This window comes from Mchenga conophoros, linkage group LG13, assembly GCF_057382185.1.
Source record: "Mchenga conophoros isolate Kocher_MC1m ecotype Shallow Benthic linkage group LG13, M_conophoros_male_GT1.1, whole genome shotgun sequence".
Classification (NCBI taxonomy): Eukaryota; Metazoa; Chordata; class Actinopteri; order Cichliformes; family Cichlidae; genus Mchenga; species Mchenga conophoros.
The window spans coordinates 13,625,815-13,642,324 of NC_140538.1; the positions used below are offsets into that span (position 1 = coordinate 13,625,815).

At 38.7% G+C, this 16,510-nt stretch overlaps 2 protein-coding genes across 4 annotated transcripts; one reads left to right on the plus strand and one right to left on the minus strand.

Annotated features, from left to right (window-relative positions):
• Positions 1-756: 756 nt before the first annotated feature.
• Positions 757-6,728, minus strand: eef1akmt2 (EEF1A lysine methyltransferase 2). Of its 2 annotated transcripts, XR_014894822.1 has the most exons (7): positions 6,589-6,728; positions 6,127-6,192; positions 5,909-6,023; positions 4,428-4,535; positions 2,975-3,191; positions 2,446-2,612; positions 757-1,008 (listed from the first exon to the last, which is right to left on the minus strand). XR_014894822.1 is itself a non-coding variant. In XM_085296587.1 (6 exons), exons 1-6 carry the CDS (start codon positions 6,696-6,698, stop codon positions 911-913), a joined length of 714 nt encoding a protein of 237 aa, XP_085152713.1. In that variant the 5' UTR covers positions 6,699-6,728; the 3' UTR covers positions 757-910. The 2 variants fall into 2 exon arrangements, 1 of the variants encoding a protein (XP_085152713.1); XM_085296587.1 differs by lacking the exon at positions 2,446-2,612.
• On the plus strand, positions 6,711-16,001 carry abraxas2 (abraxas 2, BRISC complex subunit). Of its 2 annotated transcripts, none has more exons than XM_085296585.1 (9): positions 6,711-6,878; positions 9,700-9,790; positions 10,885-10,921; positions 11,339-11,405; positions 11,716-11,906; positions 12,186-12,308; positions 12,903-12,987; positions 13,121-13,238; positions 13,543-16,001. In XM_085296585.1, exons 1-9 carry the CDS (start codon positions 6,807-6,809, stop codon positions 14,106-14,108), a joined length of 1,350 nt encoding a protein of 449 aa, XP_085152711.1. In that variant the 5' UTR covers positions 6,711-6,806; the 3' UTR covers positions 14,109-16,001. The 2 variants fall into 2 exon arrangements, with proteins under 2 accessions (XP_085152711.1, XP_085152712.1); XM_085296586.1 differs by having other exon boundaries at positions 12,189-12,308.
• The last annotated feature ends 509 nt before the right edge of the window (positions 16,002-16,510 follow it).

Here is a 16,510-nt window from a genome sequence, read left to right on the forward strand (position 1 = left end):
TTTGGCAGTTATTAATGATGCCATTGAGAAAGGAAATGGCAGACAAGCTTTCCTCCCACTGAAGCCGTGGCCTCTTGCTTATTCATTATGCTAGCACCTCTTAATCACAGTACCCAGGACCCCCAAGTGCCACTTGCTTCCAGTTTATCCAATTAGTTAGGGGCTTCTTTGCATGGTATGAAAGATGACTGTAATTAAGAACCTTGTTAGGCTGAACACTTGTTTTCTGAGTGTCAGGACTCATAACGGGGTCACTGCAAAGCAACTTTAAAGGTCAAAAGATGATTTATGGAATAAGGAAAAACACTGAGTACAAGCTACTGCAGAGATGACATAATGCATTTTGCCCATAAGCTTATGATCACTAATCAAATCAAACACTGACTTGTCATCTGGATGCCTTTCCGCTACAATCAGCTTTGACGAAGCTATATTTCCATTAAATATTTTCCACTGGATTAAATAATGTTGTAACAGATGGAAAGACTTTGGATGGCCATGCCATATCAAACTAAATTAGTTAACCAACCGTTTCAATGAAAACCTCTAATATAAACCTAACTGTGTATACATTGTGTGCCAACTTCGTTAACTCATTTAAGCAGTTAACATCATGCAATTCAGCACTTTTTAAAGTACAGACAAACATCAGTATTATTTGTATGTGCATTTCTGATCATAAACTTTTAAAATAAATATTTCTAAATTGGTGTTTAGTTAATATGCATTTAGTAATGAGGCTGATTGGAAATGAAAGGAAGCAAGAAAAAAAAGAGGTTTATTTTAAGAAAAAAAAACACCCCACTCCGTTGATCAACTTTGTTTCATTACACAGTCAAAAAAAAAAAAAAAGAGTTTTAAAGTGCAAAGATGTGACGATTTCCTGTGGTGATATCCTGTCTGACGTAAATCAATGCACTCTTTTGAAGATGAGCGCTGCTACACTGTTGCCCGTCTTGCCTCCAAATTGGAAAGTGGGTGTAGACAACTCCTGCACAAACTCAAATCCTGTGAAGCAACACAAAGAAAATGCGCAAGTTATGAAATGTACATTGCAAAAAAACCTAGCAGATGGCCAGAATCTTTTATCATCTTCTGTGGTTTTGTTACTAAAAAAAAGGAGCAGAACTGAGTGAAGATCCATTGACCATCTGTGACGCTTCCTGGGGGGCTAGTGAAGACAGGCTGTCACTGTGAAAGATGAGATCTCAGAAAGTAGTGGGCCCTCCTCAGCCAAAGTGGACATTGCTCAACTATTAGGTGGAAATGACTTAGGACCAACTTAATTGATGACAGCCAATCACATTCAAAACATTAAAGAACACCCTCTTTTAACTCATTCACTGCCATTGACGTCTATAGCCGTCAATTGCAGTGAATGAGTCAATGGGTTTAACTCATTCACTGCCAATGGCTGGCAGTGAATGAGTTAATTGAGGAAAGCCACTTTGTGTTCTGCAGAGACTCCTTATTCAATCGCAAGGCCCTCTGGCCCCCTGCAGGCTCTCCAGAGTGACTACAATGAGGGAACAGATGACAGCTTATCTTACTGAAATTTTGACTTAACAGGCTCTTTTTGCCTGGAGCTTAACAACCTGCCAGGTAGCGATTGTGGAACTGTCTGTCTGTTAAATGAGAATGAGACAAAAAAAAAAAAAAGAGACGACTAAATTATACTGCCGCACACCCAAATGATCAACATGTTTTGGCAAATGCTTTAACCCATTTACAACTCAGCAAGTGTGCCTGTAGAGTCCCTGAGAACCCTAAAAAACAAACAAACATAAAAACCCCATAGAAAATAGGCTACTCAAGAAAGCTGAACTTATCAATCCTTTAAGTAAAAACAACAACCCCCCCCCCCCCCCCCCCCCAAACAAACGAATTTAATGTATTCCCTTTCTCATTAAAAAACAACAACAAAAAAACCCCAAACAAAACAGCCAAGAAGATTTTTGTGTGATTTATTGCAGCAAATTCTTGATCCGGGTTAGGTCATCAGCAGGTCAAAGAAACAATTCACTCCCTTATCTTAAACAATGTTAGGACTCGCTCATTAAAAAAAGAACCCCATGACATTACTTGAAGTTAAAAGCTCCACTAAAGCCTTAGTAAAGTGTTTTAAACACATTTAGATATTTAATTAATATTTTTTCAACACAAAATACCAAAAGGTACATATATAATTTTCCCAATTCTCCAAGACCAGTGCACTGGCCTTTTGCAACACCATATAAAAAATAAATAAATAAAAAAAATCAGGAAGCATTTAAGTAATATCAAGGTAGACTCAAAACTGCCACAGGAATTAATTAACATAATCCTTGGCTGCATAATTAAATGCGTGATCAAAGGTCAGGTTTACTTAAAGTGTCTAATGGGCCTGATGTAACCCATTTGCTTCAAGGTTCAATGTAATTCACTCACAGATGCTCTTCTTCATACCTTAGCAGTAGCAAGTGGTTATTTGAGCTACTGTTGCCTTCTTGTTGGCTTGAAGCAGTCTAGCCATTCTCCTTTGACACCAACAAGCCAATTTTCTCCCAGGAGAACATCCACTCACTGGTTATTTTCTCTTTTTTTGGATTATTCTCATGAAATCCTAGAGATACCTGTGTGGGTAAATCCCAGCAGATCAGCAGTTTCTGAAATACTCACAGCAGCCCATCTAGCATCAACAACCATACCACATTCATAGTCGCCTAAAATCACCTTTCTTCTCCATTCTTTTTCTCCGTTAAATATAAGCAGGTCATCTGGATCATGTTAACATGGGTTGCTGCCATTTGACTGGCATTGATATCAGCATTTAACAACAATATGGCCAGTGAGCATGTACATATTTTTAAGGCGTTCAGGTCTTCATCATCCCGTCTTTGAAATTTCCGCCAACTCAAAACTGATGTGACATTTAATACCAATCCTCAGCCATGATAACTCAGTGCACTCCAAACAGTAATGAATTTTTTCTCACCTTCACTGAATCTGTCAAGTAGCTGCTCTTTTGTCCAATTACAGGAAGTGATGGCAAAGAATCCATTATCCTTCAGAACATCTTTTAGGGCTTGGACATACTGTCTTTTGCCCTCGTTGGTGTTGACTGGGTTTAAGCTTATTGCATCAAATGTTCCTTTGTCGATACAGACGTCAAAACCTTTTAACTCCTTCGGACAACTTAAGAAGTCCATCTCCTAAAATTAAGAAAAAGCGAGAAGGTAAAAATGTAGTGATCAACACTACAGAAATGTGTGCAGTTACCTGCAGAAGAAATCTTTCAGCAGATCCCAAGATGAAGTGTGCTATACTTCAATGGTTTACTTTAAAACTAAATTCCAACTGTTGACATGACAGCACTTAATTTTGCTGAGGGTTCTGGCCCACCATACCACTAGTGAAAGGACTCCTTTATCTGGACAGATGGCTGAACACCAGATCTCTGGGGTGAGCTCTAGAGCTACCTACTCATGACACATATTAGATTTATGGAGGAGGATCAACAGAGATTCCCTGAGGACAGGTACAGCTATATACTGCTACAACTGACTTTAGTGTGAGTCTGTAAAATAGAAAAAAGTGGGAAGACGTTGTAGGAATGCGTGAAGGTGAAAGTGTCAAAAGAGCAGTAGACAGTGACTAATGGAAACTGCAAAGGGGTTCTGACATAGTTCTAAGAATGACCTCAGAGCGACAGTCACGTTCATACAACTTACGTTGGCAGTTGTGCAGAAATGACCCAGATGCCAACATACATATTTCTCTCTCACATACTGAGCCCTCCCCTGCACAGCTAAGGTCAATATTGACTTCAGTGGCAGCCTTTCTGCACAAGCAGAGCACGCAGCATCATAGGTGTGAAATGCATACAACATATATGCAACTGTATTATGCATGAAGGAGTGGAAAAGTCACTCATCACAACCCTTATAGACCAGCCAGCATTCATAACTTGTTTTTCTTGCGTGTATATGATAGAAAATGTGTGTTAAAGCCTGCCAAGTTATTTGGGGTATGAGGTTGGCAGACATCCACCACATTCAAGGCCTTCTTCCTATCCAACTCTCCCACATAGTAAACACAAGAAAGTTTCCTCCAACCTTCCCAGGCTCTAGGTTGGCTCACTGTATGCTGAAAACTATATTGTATTATTGGAACTTAGGAGGGATTCATTTTGTATCAAAGCGTGATTTGTACACTGCAGAAAAAAAAAGATTCACTTAGCCCTCCAAATATTTATGCAGAATCAATTAAAAGGTTTAAATGCTACGCTCATCATTGAGTGGCAGCAACTTAATGCACAAAATCCACACGTTTAAAATTTCAGCTATAAAGTGTGTTTGGCGTTACTGCTGGTCATTTCTGTGAACATGAACACAATGTATCATCTTCCTTACAAATTTAAATGAACTCCAAATCTTGACTGGACACACCTTTACAGTGACATCTGTCAGTTTCTCTGCCTGAAGCACACTTCTGGCCAATTCCACAGACGCATGAGAATAATCTATGCCGGTCAGATTCTTGTATCCATGTTTGGCCTGGTGGGGGGGAAAGCAAACAAATAATAAATAAATTATGAACAGTTACAATAATAACCTTTGTCCTTACTAACATGTCTGTAAAGATATAAACTAAACAATTTATGTGATCTGGCCCTGCGTGTGCTGCTAAAAACAGGACATTGAGTTAGCTGCTTGTAAAAATACTTCAGAGGAAAAGCAACAATGAGAAAAAGATAAGGGATTTTCTATTACAGTGGTACCAGAAGCGCCAAGTGTTAACAGAGGAAGGCATGGAAATGGGAAATATACATTAGCTGTAGATTTTTGGTTTAATAGCTGTGGATAAAATAGTTTGCAAAAGTCTCAGTTTCATTCTGGTAAGAAAAAAAAACAAACTACAACTGGGTTGGATGCATTGTGATTAACCACAATTTTCTTGGAAAGCAGAGTTCAATCCCACTAGCTGCACCTAGTATGATTACTGTCAGACATGCTGAATCAAGAAATTACTGAAACAGAACCTATATGACTAAGTAAAGAAAGCTAAAAGGTCTCAAAACCCAAGGCATCATGCCAAAATCTCTGTTCTTGAGGGGATTTTTTAAAAGAAAAAAGTCAGTGAAAGTCACTGACATGTTTAGGTCTGGAAGGGGTCACAAACCAATTTTTTTAAGGTTTTGAGCAGATAGATGGGAGAGTTTCAAGACAAAAATCACTGCCTAAAAAAAAAGATCACAAGAGCTTGTCTCATGTTAGCCAAAAAAAAAAAATCTTGATGAATATTCTGTGGACTGATGAGAGAAATTGTAAACTTTTTGGAAGGTTTGTATCCCATTCCATCTGTCTAACTAACACAGCAAGTCATAGAGGGACCATCATAGCTACAGTCAAACATGGTGGTGGTAGTGTGATGGTCTGGAGCTGCTTTGCTGCTTCAGGAACAATGAATGGAACAATGAATTCTGCTCTTCTACCTCCTCAGGGAGATTCTCTAGCCAGCCAGCAGTTTGTGTCCTAAAGCTCAAACAAACATGGGTTATGCAGCAGGACAATGACTCGATGATTTGGAGTGGTCTAATCAAAGTCTGGACTTAAAACTGATTGAGATAATTTGGCATGACCTTAAGAAGGCCATTCGTGCTCAAACCCTCCAACTGTGTTCATTTAAAAAAAAAAAAAAAAAAAGAAACGAAACGAAAAGAAGACTGGGATAAAATTCTCTATATTCATAGCAATATGAAACACTCATTGCCAGTTATTGCAAATGCTTGATTACTATTATTGCTGGTAAAGGGGGCACAATCAGTTATTAGGTTTAGGTGGCAATTACCCTTTCACATAGGGCCAGGTAGCATCGTATACATAAAAAAAACAAACATAAAGTGTCATTAATTTTACTCTATCCATACCAGCTCAACTAAAAAAGCTCCATTTCCAGTGCCAATGTCAAGAATGGCAGCATTTTCTGGGATCTTCGCTTTGTCCATCCATCGCAGCACACGGCTCATGCTTTCCTCACCAAACCTTTTAAGAAGCCACAGGTTATTGTGAAGTGAAGCAAGCCATCAGTTTGTCTCAAGAAATTATTATGGCTATGACCACTGTGGCCAATACACTGCATTATTACCATATCTCACCAACATCTCCAATATCGTTGAACGTCTCAAGCTCTTTTTGGTATGCATCATCCCAGCTGCAAACCCCAACCCCCCAGATCATTTGTTAATACTATGGCATACACATGACATGCTGTTAGGTCAAAACAAATTACTCAGGTAGCTCAGTAAATAAACAAGTCAGCAGCATGAAGCTAAAAAGCTCGTATTTAATGCTTACTTAATCTATTCTAATTTAATGGTTTAAGTGTTACACATTTCTACTTATACCATTCGCTCTATCAATGGTTACCTGTAAGCTTGTAACTAAGAATTAAACCTCTTCATGCTCGATTTGATGGCTATAAGTTGTGTTTATCTTATAGCACAGTGGACAAAATGTGTAAAGTGACTCTGAGAGTGGTATCCGCTAGCTAACTGTGTAGCCTGACACAAGACGTCCACCATCATAAATTTACGTTACAAACACTCACAACTCTTTAGTTCCGAGTTTGGACGTCCCAAAGTCATTTTCTGAGCATCGGTCTTCCTCGGAATCCGAGATATTTTCACAGCCACGCGTGCTCTCTCCGGCGTCTTCCATGCTTGTCTAGCCTGTCAAGACGTGTCCTACAGTTCCCACAAGACTTTGCGTCTAAACGGCGTGCTTCCAACCGCAGGGGTCATCGGGATTGATAGGGATGTTTCCATCATGGCGGCATCCATTTCAGGTTATACTTTTAGTTCTGTGTGTTATCACAGCGCCAACAGCAACGCGGATCATGTAAGTGTTTTAAACTGTGCTTACAAACTGTCATGCGATGGTTGCTGAGACGTGTGTAGCTCAATGGTGTGTCTGTTCGTTCACCGGCGACGTTAGTTTGTGTTGTTTTTTTTCCCAGTGTCATCATCCTGTTGCTGGCTAGCTAGTATTGGTTCCGTCTATTTACCGGCAAGTATATTTAATCAGAGTGTTAAGTTTGGGCAACATGATCACAGGGATAGTAATCTTAAGGTGATGTCATGTGTTACAGTGGCACAGCTGTAACATATACAGCCATAGTTTTGCCTATAAAAGAACACCTGTTATTTCTATGGAGGAAATCATATTGGGAAAGTTTAGATTCCAGGAAATACCCCGTACTACTTAGCATGCTAGCTAAGCTACCAAGTTAAGTGACTTCCGCGTATAGGTACTCCTAAAAGTTAAAGTCATGTTGACCTTTTATTTTAAAGGAATTTGCTATATCCTCAAAACCGAGATAACGCCATAAATCAAAAAACGGAGTTATACAAACAGATTTGTTTCTCTTGTTTCCGCATTGCTAGATTAGCTTGGTAGCCAAATCGCTGATTTTCACTCTTAAGTCACCAGTGTGTCTATTTAAACGGCTGGATGCGCAGATTTGTTTTTCTTTATTTTCTTTAAGAACATCGAAGAAACGTCGTCGATGAGAAATGATTTTAATAGCATATGTGAAATAAGGAAACCAGGCTGCCGACAGCCTCTGTTCACATCCGTTCTCCTCTTTTAATAGTCGCCCCTGAGCAGGTGGATAGTTGCAGCTTGACTGGGCTGCAAGTCTGACTGCATTCCTGGCATAGGCAGAAAGAGCTGATTGTTTACCAGCAGCTGGCGCGACCGAATGTTCACACAGGAACAAAAAGTGTATTTGTTGTTTAATATTACAGGTTACAAGGAGTCTTTTAATTGCAGTGGACTTATTTCACAGCAGATATTTTGACATGTAGTCTTAAGTAAACACAGGTGTTACTAATAACATTTTGCCTTCAGGTTACTGAGGTTACCATTCTCACAACCTCGGTTAGAGCCCACTTCTCGCATAAAAACTAAAGGCAACTGGGCCTGTGAAACCAGCTCTAAAGACTGTTTTAATTTGTTTTTACTTGTGGTTCGGTCAAACCCGCCATAAATGTTTTCAATTTCTGTTATTATGACTGTTTTGCTGTTGTTAGAATTTAGTTATATTTGTAATAATTTTATTATGTTGCATGATTATGTAAGTCCTATGTTTGCAATTGGGCTTTTGAGACCTGGATTGCAAATGAATGTGCCCATAAAGCCTTTTAGGTCAACTTCTGTTGTATTAAAATGTGCTATAGAAATATGCTGACCTGACTTGATATTAATGACAGTTTATTTTCTAGAATAGAAGGTGATTAGTTACATGTGTTTACCTACTGTGAAATAGGTCTTATGTTGTTGTTTGCTATGAACAGTAGAAATGTATCAGATTCCAATTTTCAGCACATACAAATAAAAATCACATTTTCTTGAATGCAAAATATTGTCTTCATAATAAAACTAAATATGAAAGACTACTCGTCTCCATAATTTTCCTGATGATGCTTTGATTCTTTTATTGCTTATAGTGAGGCTGCTGGCTTGCAGCCAGCTCTGAGCGCTAGATAACTTTATGTTTAGCCACTTTGTTAGCTTCTTTAAAATGACCATGTTCAGCTGGGTGAGCGCGATTTGATTAGGTTTGGTTTGATTAGGTTTGTTGTTGCAAATGTTTTTGCGGCGCTCCTCCAGTGGTTTAATTTGACAGACTTTTTTTACTCATTTTACCACTAATCGCATGTCAACATGTAGCTGACTTCAACAGACCAGCTTGAAGTCAGCCATATGGGAGGCTGAGAATGCTGAAAAATCTGATTCCTGTGTAGTGCCAAAAAGTGATTTCAGGTATTTGCCAAAAGCAAATGACTTGTTGACCTATATTCTGTCAAACACACTTGAAGCATATCTATTATATAGCGCTTTGAGGGCCCCAAAAGCACTATATAAATGAAATCCATTATTATTATTATTGTTGTTGTTATTATTATTTATTTATCCACATAAAAATTCTCATGGTGATTCTGAATGTCTTTTTCTGAGAGAGATCTGGCCAAGAGGGCATCAGAAATTGCAAAAAATGTAATAGTTCTATAAAGATATTTTAAGTTGCCAAAGAGGACCGGATGATTTACTGTTTAGAAGAATAGATACAATAACACGGAGTCATAACGATACTTGTAAAACAGGTCATTTGTTTATTTTATGTATGACTCCTTTGTAAATCCTATTTAGTACAGCCTGTTCACCACTCTTAACAAAGATCTGGGCATCTCTAATGGAAGAGTGTTATTAGCAGAATTGGTAATCTACTGACCTTTATTTCACATCATGTGTTGCATTTATTACTAAATGACTTGTGACTTCATCATTTGATCAGATCATTTTATTTTTATAACACATCTAAAAACAACAGGAGTTGGTCCAAAGGCAAGAATAGGTTAAAAAACATAAGGGGAAAAATGTAGAAGCTGTTTGGTTGATAATCCAAATGACTTTGAGTTATAAAATGGAGTATTAAGTTTAAAAGCCAACCTATGGAGAATTTGAGGAGTAAAGCAGCATTTTTAAAATAATCAGGGAATGTGAACATTTATGTAATTATGGGTTTGTTGTTGTTTTTTTAATGTTTTTGTTTTGTTTTTGTCAGGTAGAGACAAGCAAACTTATGCTTAAGCCATTAATTAATTAGGAAATTAATAACACTACTTAACCACTATTCTGTGAAAACATCTTTACACAGGAGGGCTTCCTATTAGGAGATGTAAGGCAAGAAGAGACTGTGAGCATCAGTGACACACAGATCAGCAGCGCTGAACTGCTACAGGTAGTAGGTAAGCCCTGAAACAGACTAAACACTTTTGCGTTGACCGATTAACACAGGACAGAGAAGCTCACACATCACCGTTTTAAACCTCCTTCTCATGGCACACATGACAGCGGGAAATGAGCAGATTAAAATTAAGTACTGGTATTTCAATTGTCATGCTTTGATCTTAGGGTTTTTGTATGTGTTTTCTGACTCTGTCACACTGCCATGGCTTACTGAGAAACTTCCATTTCCTGAGACAGCGCAGGTGTATACAGACAAATGTTAACGTCCCTTTTACTAACTTGTAACTTTTATTGACTCCAAAACTAAGCTTATTTATTAATAATAAATGTAATTTAAAAATATCTACATTTACATCACATCATCCCTGCTAGGACATAGGATGTTTAAGGACTTTGGGGAAAAGGAAAACATTATGAGACTAATATTATTCAGCTGGACAGTCAGGCATTTTAAATTGGGGAAATCCTCTGTAAGGTGTTACTGAAGATTTTTTTTAAAATTTTTATTCTTTGTTGAGTGGAGTTCTTAAGTTTACTGCTTCCTGACTTTCTACTCATACTTCAGTGTTTCTAGAAGTGACAGTCAGTGTTCTTAATGTAGCTTGCTATCGCCAGTGTGTGAATGTGTGTGTGAATGGGTGGATGACTGGATATGTAAAGCGCTTTGGGGTCCTTAGGGACTAGTAAAGCGCTATATAAATACAGGCCATTTACCATTTACCATTCTTATTGTTTACTACATATTCTCATGCTTCTGCTTATTTTATTTTATTTTTGCTTATGATCTCCTCTTAAAGTATTTGGAATAGCAAGCAAGTCTAAAATAATCAGCAAGAGAAGCGTTTCTGCTTTCCAAGGTCATGTTTGCTGTTTGTGGGGCCCTATAGACATTTGTTTTTGTTCTTATAAGTTACACGTGTCTTGTTGAATTTGATAAATACACCAGTGTCAATGACATCTCATTGATGTTGTTTTGTGTTATATATTTAAATTGTGGGTCTACATGTTGCCTTAAATTTGCATCACACTCATAAAGATTTGCATACATGATGATAAGTAACTAAAGAATCTTGTCACTGCTTATTTTCACCAGAAATCCATCACCATGATCCTTGTGCACAGTTGTTTAGGTAAGATATGACCTTTGTTCACTTAAACAGGTTTCATTCAGTGTTCACTGTACAGTACACAGTATATGTACTAGTTTTTTGTTGTAATAGTGTAGTACAGACATTGTTTCATCCAAGCTAACATTGTACATCAGCAATTCGGTCCATTAGGGGTTTAGGAAAACTTGATGTAAAACTTTATTGTAACACACGCTTAACAAGATAAGGTAGGTGGATGAATTCTTACTGTAACTCATTGAAACCACGTGTTATTGTTCAGTCTCATTTTTTCTCTCTCAAAAAAACAGAGTATGTACAGAGTAGCTTATGGTATTGACAGTTGGACAGTAGATGGCCCCATATGACAAGGCTAAAGCAGAGGAGGCGTGGGAACATGATGAATCCATTTAAAACCTGTTTCTTCCTCTCTCTCATCAGCTTTTATGACTACGCAGGTAAAGTCAATGAAGAAAGTCTCAACAGCATTCTTAAAGATAGACGGAAAGTAAGTGAACTTTTTTTGTGAGACGACTGAATTGCTATGAAATGTCTTGTTACATTTATGCTGAAAGTAATCATAACAAATCCTATTTGTGAAATCATCATTGCATTGAGCTTAATGGCATTACACCTCCTTACATGTACATCCTTTGTTAAATGCATAAGTTTCATAATGACCAAAAGTTTCTATTTTTGCAGACATACTATGATGTCTTTTGTTCATTTAGCCTCTGCACATACTTGGTACTTTGTCCTAAACAGGGCATAGAGAGGCTTGAGCACATTTTAAAAGAGTTGTTTCTGTGGCCGTGCAGAATGTCATTGGTTGGTACCGGTTCCGAAGGAATACGCAGCAGCAGATGTCGTTCAGGGAACAGATCATCCACAAACAGCTGACCCAGCTGCTCGGTGTACCCGACCTCGTCTTCCTTCTTTTTAGCTTCATCTCCACCGCCAACAGCTCCACACACGCACTGGAATATGTGCTCTTCAGACCTAATCGAAGGTAATGACAGCTTTTGATAAATTATTTGCCTTATCCACAGTTAATGTATTTCTATGTCAATGGGATTGTATTGTGAATTGGTATCAGAAGATAATCTGAGTTAAGCTATTTAAAAGAAAAAAATGGATTGGTGCTACTTGTTACTTCTGATAACAAGCTGGTGCAGAATGGACTTTTTAAAGATGTGTAAATGGCAAAATATGACGCGCAACATAGTGTTTATGTTTCCTGAAGAAGTTTTTCATGGTTTAAAAGCACTAACTGGTTATATCCACTCAGTAGGTACAACCAGAGGATTACACTCTCAATCCCAAACCTTGGTAACACGAGCCAGCAGGAATACAAAGTCTCTTCAGTTCCCAATACCTCACTTAACTACGCAAAGGTCATTAAAGAGCATGGGTAAGGTCTGAATTACCAGTTTGTTTTGTTTAACTGTTTATCCTATGCCACTGGTAACTACCATTTTGGGGGGTACGGATTGTACAGCCATTTTTCTCCTATGATAAGAATGGGGCTGCAGCATCCACCTGTTTTTCACCTGATGCCATAGTATAGTTTACCCTTAAGGGCATAATTAGCAGCTAAATCCCAATGTGTGTATGTGTTTATGAAAGTTTATGGTTGACACTTTGTGCAAGTAGGATCAGCATATATTTGTTGGTGACTGCAGTGCAAAGCTGGTATGTGAAGGCCTGCACGTGCTTCATCTCTTATTTCTGTTTTTGTATCTAAACTTAGACCCTCTGTTTCTGCTGTGGAAGAGTACCGTGTGTGTTACAGGAAGAGTTTGGTCAGGCCTGTCTCTTCAGCTTATTCAGCTTGTACTTTGAAGAGTCAGTGGTTAGCTACGGTTTAACTTTACTATAGAAGACAGCAACAAAAACCACAATTTATCTGTGGTCTTGATTGATAAAATATGTAGGTTTTTGCTGTGTATCGTTTTGTTTTCTTGAAAGATGTGTTTGAAATCTTTTTTGGTGAATATGTCTGCAGGGCTGAATTTTTTGACAAAGACGGTGTGATGAAGGATATCCGAACAATATTCCAAGTCTACAGTGCACTACAAGATAAACTGCAGGTGGGTTGAATAATTCCTGTTATTTCACCTCAAACATTTTATGAACTTCTTTGGGCAGTAGAATATTTATGTTATTTTGTTCTATTTTGCATGAGATTTAATTTTTCTGATAAATTGTTTGCCCTATTTTTAGGCTGTTTGTGGTGAAGTGGAACAAAGTGAGCGTGTTAAAGAGAAAATTCAAGAGGAAGTGAACAAACTCAAACAACAAATTGCTCTCAGGAAACGCAAGACTGCAGAAGAGGAGAGAAGTACGTAACTGATTTGCATTCAGTATACTGGAATTATGTCATTAATATTTCAAATGCGTGCTGCTTTAAATTTTAGAACCACAAATTTGGGCTTACACTTGGATGCAGACAGTGAACTAACATCTTGTAGATTATAACATCCTTTTAAGCTAGTAGCTAATAATGCAAAGCTACACATTCAGAGAAATTCAGTTTTAAGTTTTTAAGTTCATGTTAGACCAGTCAACAGTTAATATGCATATAAGTGGCATTTACATTTACCTTACATGTTTTTAATAGCTACATCTTTCTCTTTTCTCTGCAGGGCTCCGTGAAGCCCAAAATGCAGACTCCCATTCCACTCCAGAGGAGAACACAGAACCTTGTGAGGGTTCTCCGCTGTCCGGGATAACTTTCCCCACACCCTCTGCTCCGGAGCGGCCCAGTACCTCACCTAACCCACCATCTTACACTGACCTCATGTCCCAAGATGACTCTCTCCTGCCCTCTTCTTCCCCCCCTACTAGTGCTGCTCTGTTACCTCGACCCCAAGCTGTGGGCTCCCCAGGACACCCTACCCCTGGCCCTACGGTGATGGGCTTGGGTCTTGGCCACGGGCTGGGCCTGGGCCTCAGCGCAAGTTCAAATCCCGTTACCACTCCCAGCACTCCGTACCTTGGCAATGGTGACGGCTCAAGCTCTGACTCGTTAGACAGACAAGCTGCAGGGCAGGAAGACGATGAGGAGGACGAGGACGAGGACAGTAGCGAATATGAGAACTTAGTGAGCGAAGGTGCTCAGCTGCCAATGGTCTCTGCCAGCGTTTTAGCTCAAGGTCGACCAGCTGCCCTCAGCCCTGACGGGGATGCTCATGGCTCGCAGGCCACATAAAAAAAAAAAAAAAAAAAAGCCACAGGATGTGTAAGGGACACAAATATGTGACACACCTTGAGAGGTGGGCATCGAAAGCAATCAAAGATGGGCAAATACAGACAAAAAAAAAGTGCCAGTCCTGAAAGTGAAAGGCATGTGCAAGTGATGTCCAACTGTGTGTATTCTTGTCTTAGTCTGATCTCCATTTTAAGGGGAAACCTACTAGGCTTTGCAGGCTTAAACAGGTGCATCTCACTGGGTGAAAAGTCGTTTGTCTTTATGTTTTGTTTCAAAGTGGGCCGGTTTTGATATTTAAGTGTGGCGTTGTTGGATTTCAGGGCGAGCAGTGAAGATTTAAACATTATTCAGGCCAACTGGTTGGCTAAGAGATTAGCCCATGCTTTCTGTATGTTAAGTGTATATCTTTTTGTTTCAAATTTGGATCACTGACTTTAAGCACCCACTCTTACATTACCTCTTGCACTATTTTTGTTTTCTTGCTTTCTTCTACACAAACCAACTATGAGAATGAAGGGAAAATATTCTGCGGCCTTCAAACAATTTTCAGTGAAGTAGGCAAATGGTTGTTTACTTTTTAATTTTAAGAAAGAAATATATATGTAACTAGAATTTATTCAATGTGCACATTTTGTCTTTTCGATTTTCAACTTGTTAGTGTCTTTTCCATGTTTCACGGTCTTTAATTAACCGTACCGTTGCCTATTAAAATAATGATTAGATTTCAAACAAAATTTACTCTGCCACTTCTAGGATGGGTGCTTTTATATATATATATATATTTTGTCAGATTAACAGTTGATCTTATTTGACTGACAGTGTCAATGTCTCGTTCTTCTAGGATAACACTGAAATTGTATGCGCTTTGCTGCACTTAACAAAATTTTAGATTTCTTTAATAATGTGCTATACCAATGCTGACATGTTGTGCCACTTGAGTAGTCCTCTTTGACCACCCTGAGCCAAAATTAGCTCAGCTTATTTGCATTGTATGGGGTTCACAGGGCAAACAGTGTACTGTAGCTTTACTAACCAGATGCTTATGGTTCCCTTCTGCTGCTGCATCACACACAGAGAGCTGCCACTAAAAAAGAAAAATTGCATCCATCTGTACTTCATATAAAAACCTGGCTGCTGCTTCCACTTTACAGTGCTGGTTTTCTCAATACTACTGACCATGTTTGTGTTCATTTAACCACTTTGAGCTTACTTCTTACTAATATGTTCTTTATTAAAATCATAATGGAATTATGGCTGGCACCCCTGTACAGTGTGAATTGCAACTTTGGGAACAGAGACTGCGCAATCACCTTCACGTTTTTGCATAGTTGAATGCAGACCTCATGTGTTGTGACCTGCCTGATTCAGTGTAAAGTATAAGGACCTGGTTTAATGTGATGAAAACATCATGACCTTGCTTCAGTGCCTTCCACTCAGGGCAGTTTCAGTCTGCACACAAAACACATTCACAGACCTCTCTTTGGGGGGAAAAGTTGTATTTAAAAAAAAAAATACTGTGTTGTGTTTGCAATAATCAACTTCCACATTTTTTTTGTTTTTGTTTTTTCATTTTTATTTTAATTGAGCCTTGCAGTTTAAAGCATGCATTTCCATAATGTCATGTTTTGTCTCCCTGAAACTGTCTTTTCTGCTTCCCAAAGATGTTTTTTTCCCCCCCTCTTTTTACCTTTCCTGGTGGCTTCTGAGTGGATGTGTATCCTAATGTTGCAGCTGTGACTGCTTGCTTTATTATTTGAAACTGGAAACATAAATGTAAAGTCAGAACGAATCTGTGTCACGACCTAGCAGCACCCAGGGCAAAGTTGGTGAGGTGACAAACAGCTTTTTAAACCTCTGGCCCGTTTGAGGACAGCCATAGTGAGAGTGGTGGGGGTTTTTTGGGGGGTGGGGGGTGTTCTCTAGACATTATTATATTAAGCATGGAATGGATGTTTGCACTGTTTGTGGAGGTTGTTTGACATAGTGAGGAGGTTGCACTCAATTTGGAAGAGATTTCAGGGTGGAGACACTTTGCCTTGTGAACAAGCTCTGCTTTATTTACACAGCCTGTTTTATGTCTTTTTTTTTTCTTTTTCTTTTTTTTTTTTTGGCCTTGGAGGCATTTGATTTGCCCTGATGTGTAATGCCAATGCATCACTGGTCAGGAACTGGCACTCAGAAATGTTGCTGAATAATCACCCAGAGTAACACAATCATGCAATGTTAAAAGAAATGATAAAATCGACTTGTTAGGAGTGTTTCCTTTGAGTACTGGAATATAATAAGGAAATAAATAATGAATGTATAGTAAACACGGGGGGGTAGCATTTAAACTGAACTTACCGTATGAGCTTGTCTCAGTTGAGTGTTGTGGTATCGAGCAGCAGTTCTCAGTCTTGGTC

Bases quoted from the DNA above. Each gene is read 5' to 3' on its own strand.
- eef1akmt2 (XM_085296587.1), bottom strand. From the start codon at position 6,698: ATGGAAGACGCCGGAGAGAGCACGCGTGGCTGTGAAAATATCTCGGAT. The intron at 3,192-4,427 runs GTGTGTCCAGTC...TCTTAATTTTAG, and splicing joins TGACAGATGTCACTGTAAAG to GAGATGGACTTCTTAAGTTG. The intron at 1,009-2,974 runs GTGAGAAAAAAT...GTTGCTTCACAG, and splicing joins ACTTGACAGATTCAGTGAAG to GATTTGAGTTTGTGCAGGAG.
- abraxas2 (XM_085296585.1), top strand. From the start codon at position 6,807: ATGGCGGCATCCATTTCAGGTTATACTTTTAGTTCTGTGTGTTATCAC. The intron at 11,907-12,185 runs GTAATGACAGCT...ATATCCACTCAG, and splicing joins CTCTTCAGACCTAATCGAAG to TAGGTACAACCAGAGGATTA. The intron at 12,309-12,902 runs GTAAGGTCTGAA...ATATGTCTGCAG, and splicing joins AAGGTCATTAAAGAGCATGG to GGCTGAATTTTTTGACAAAG.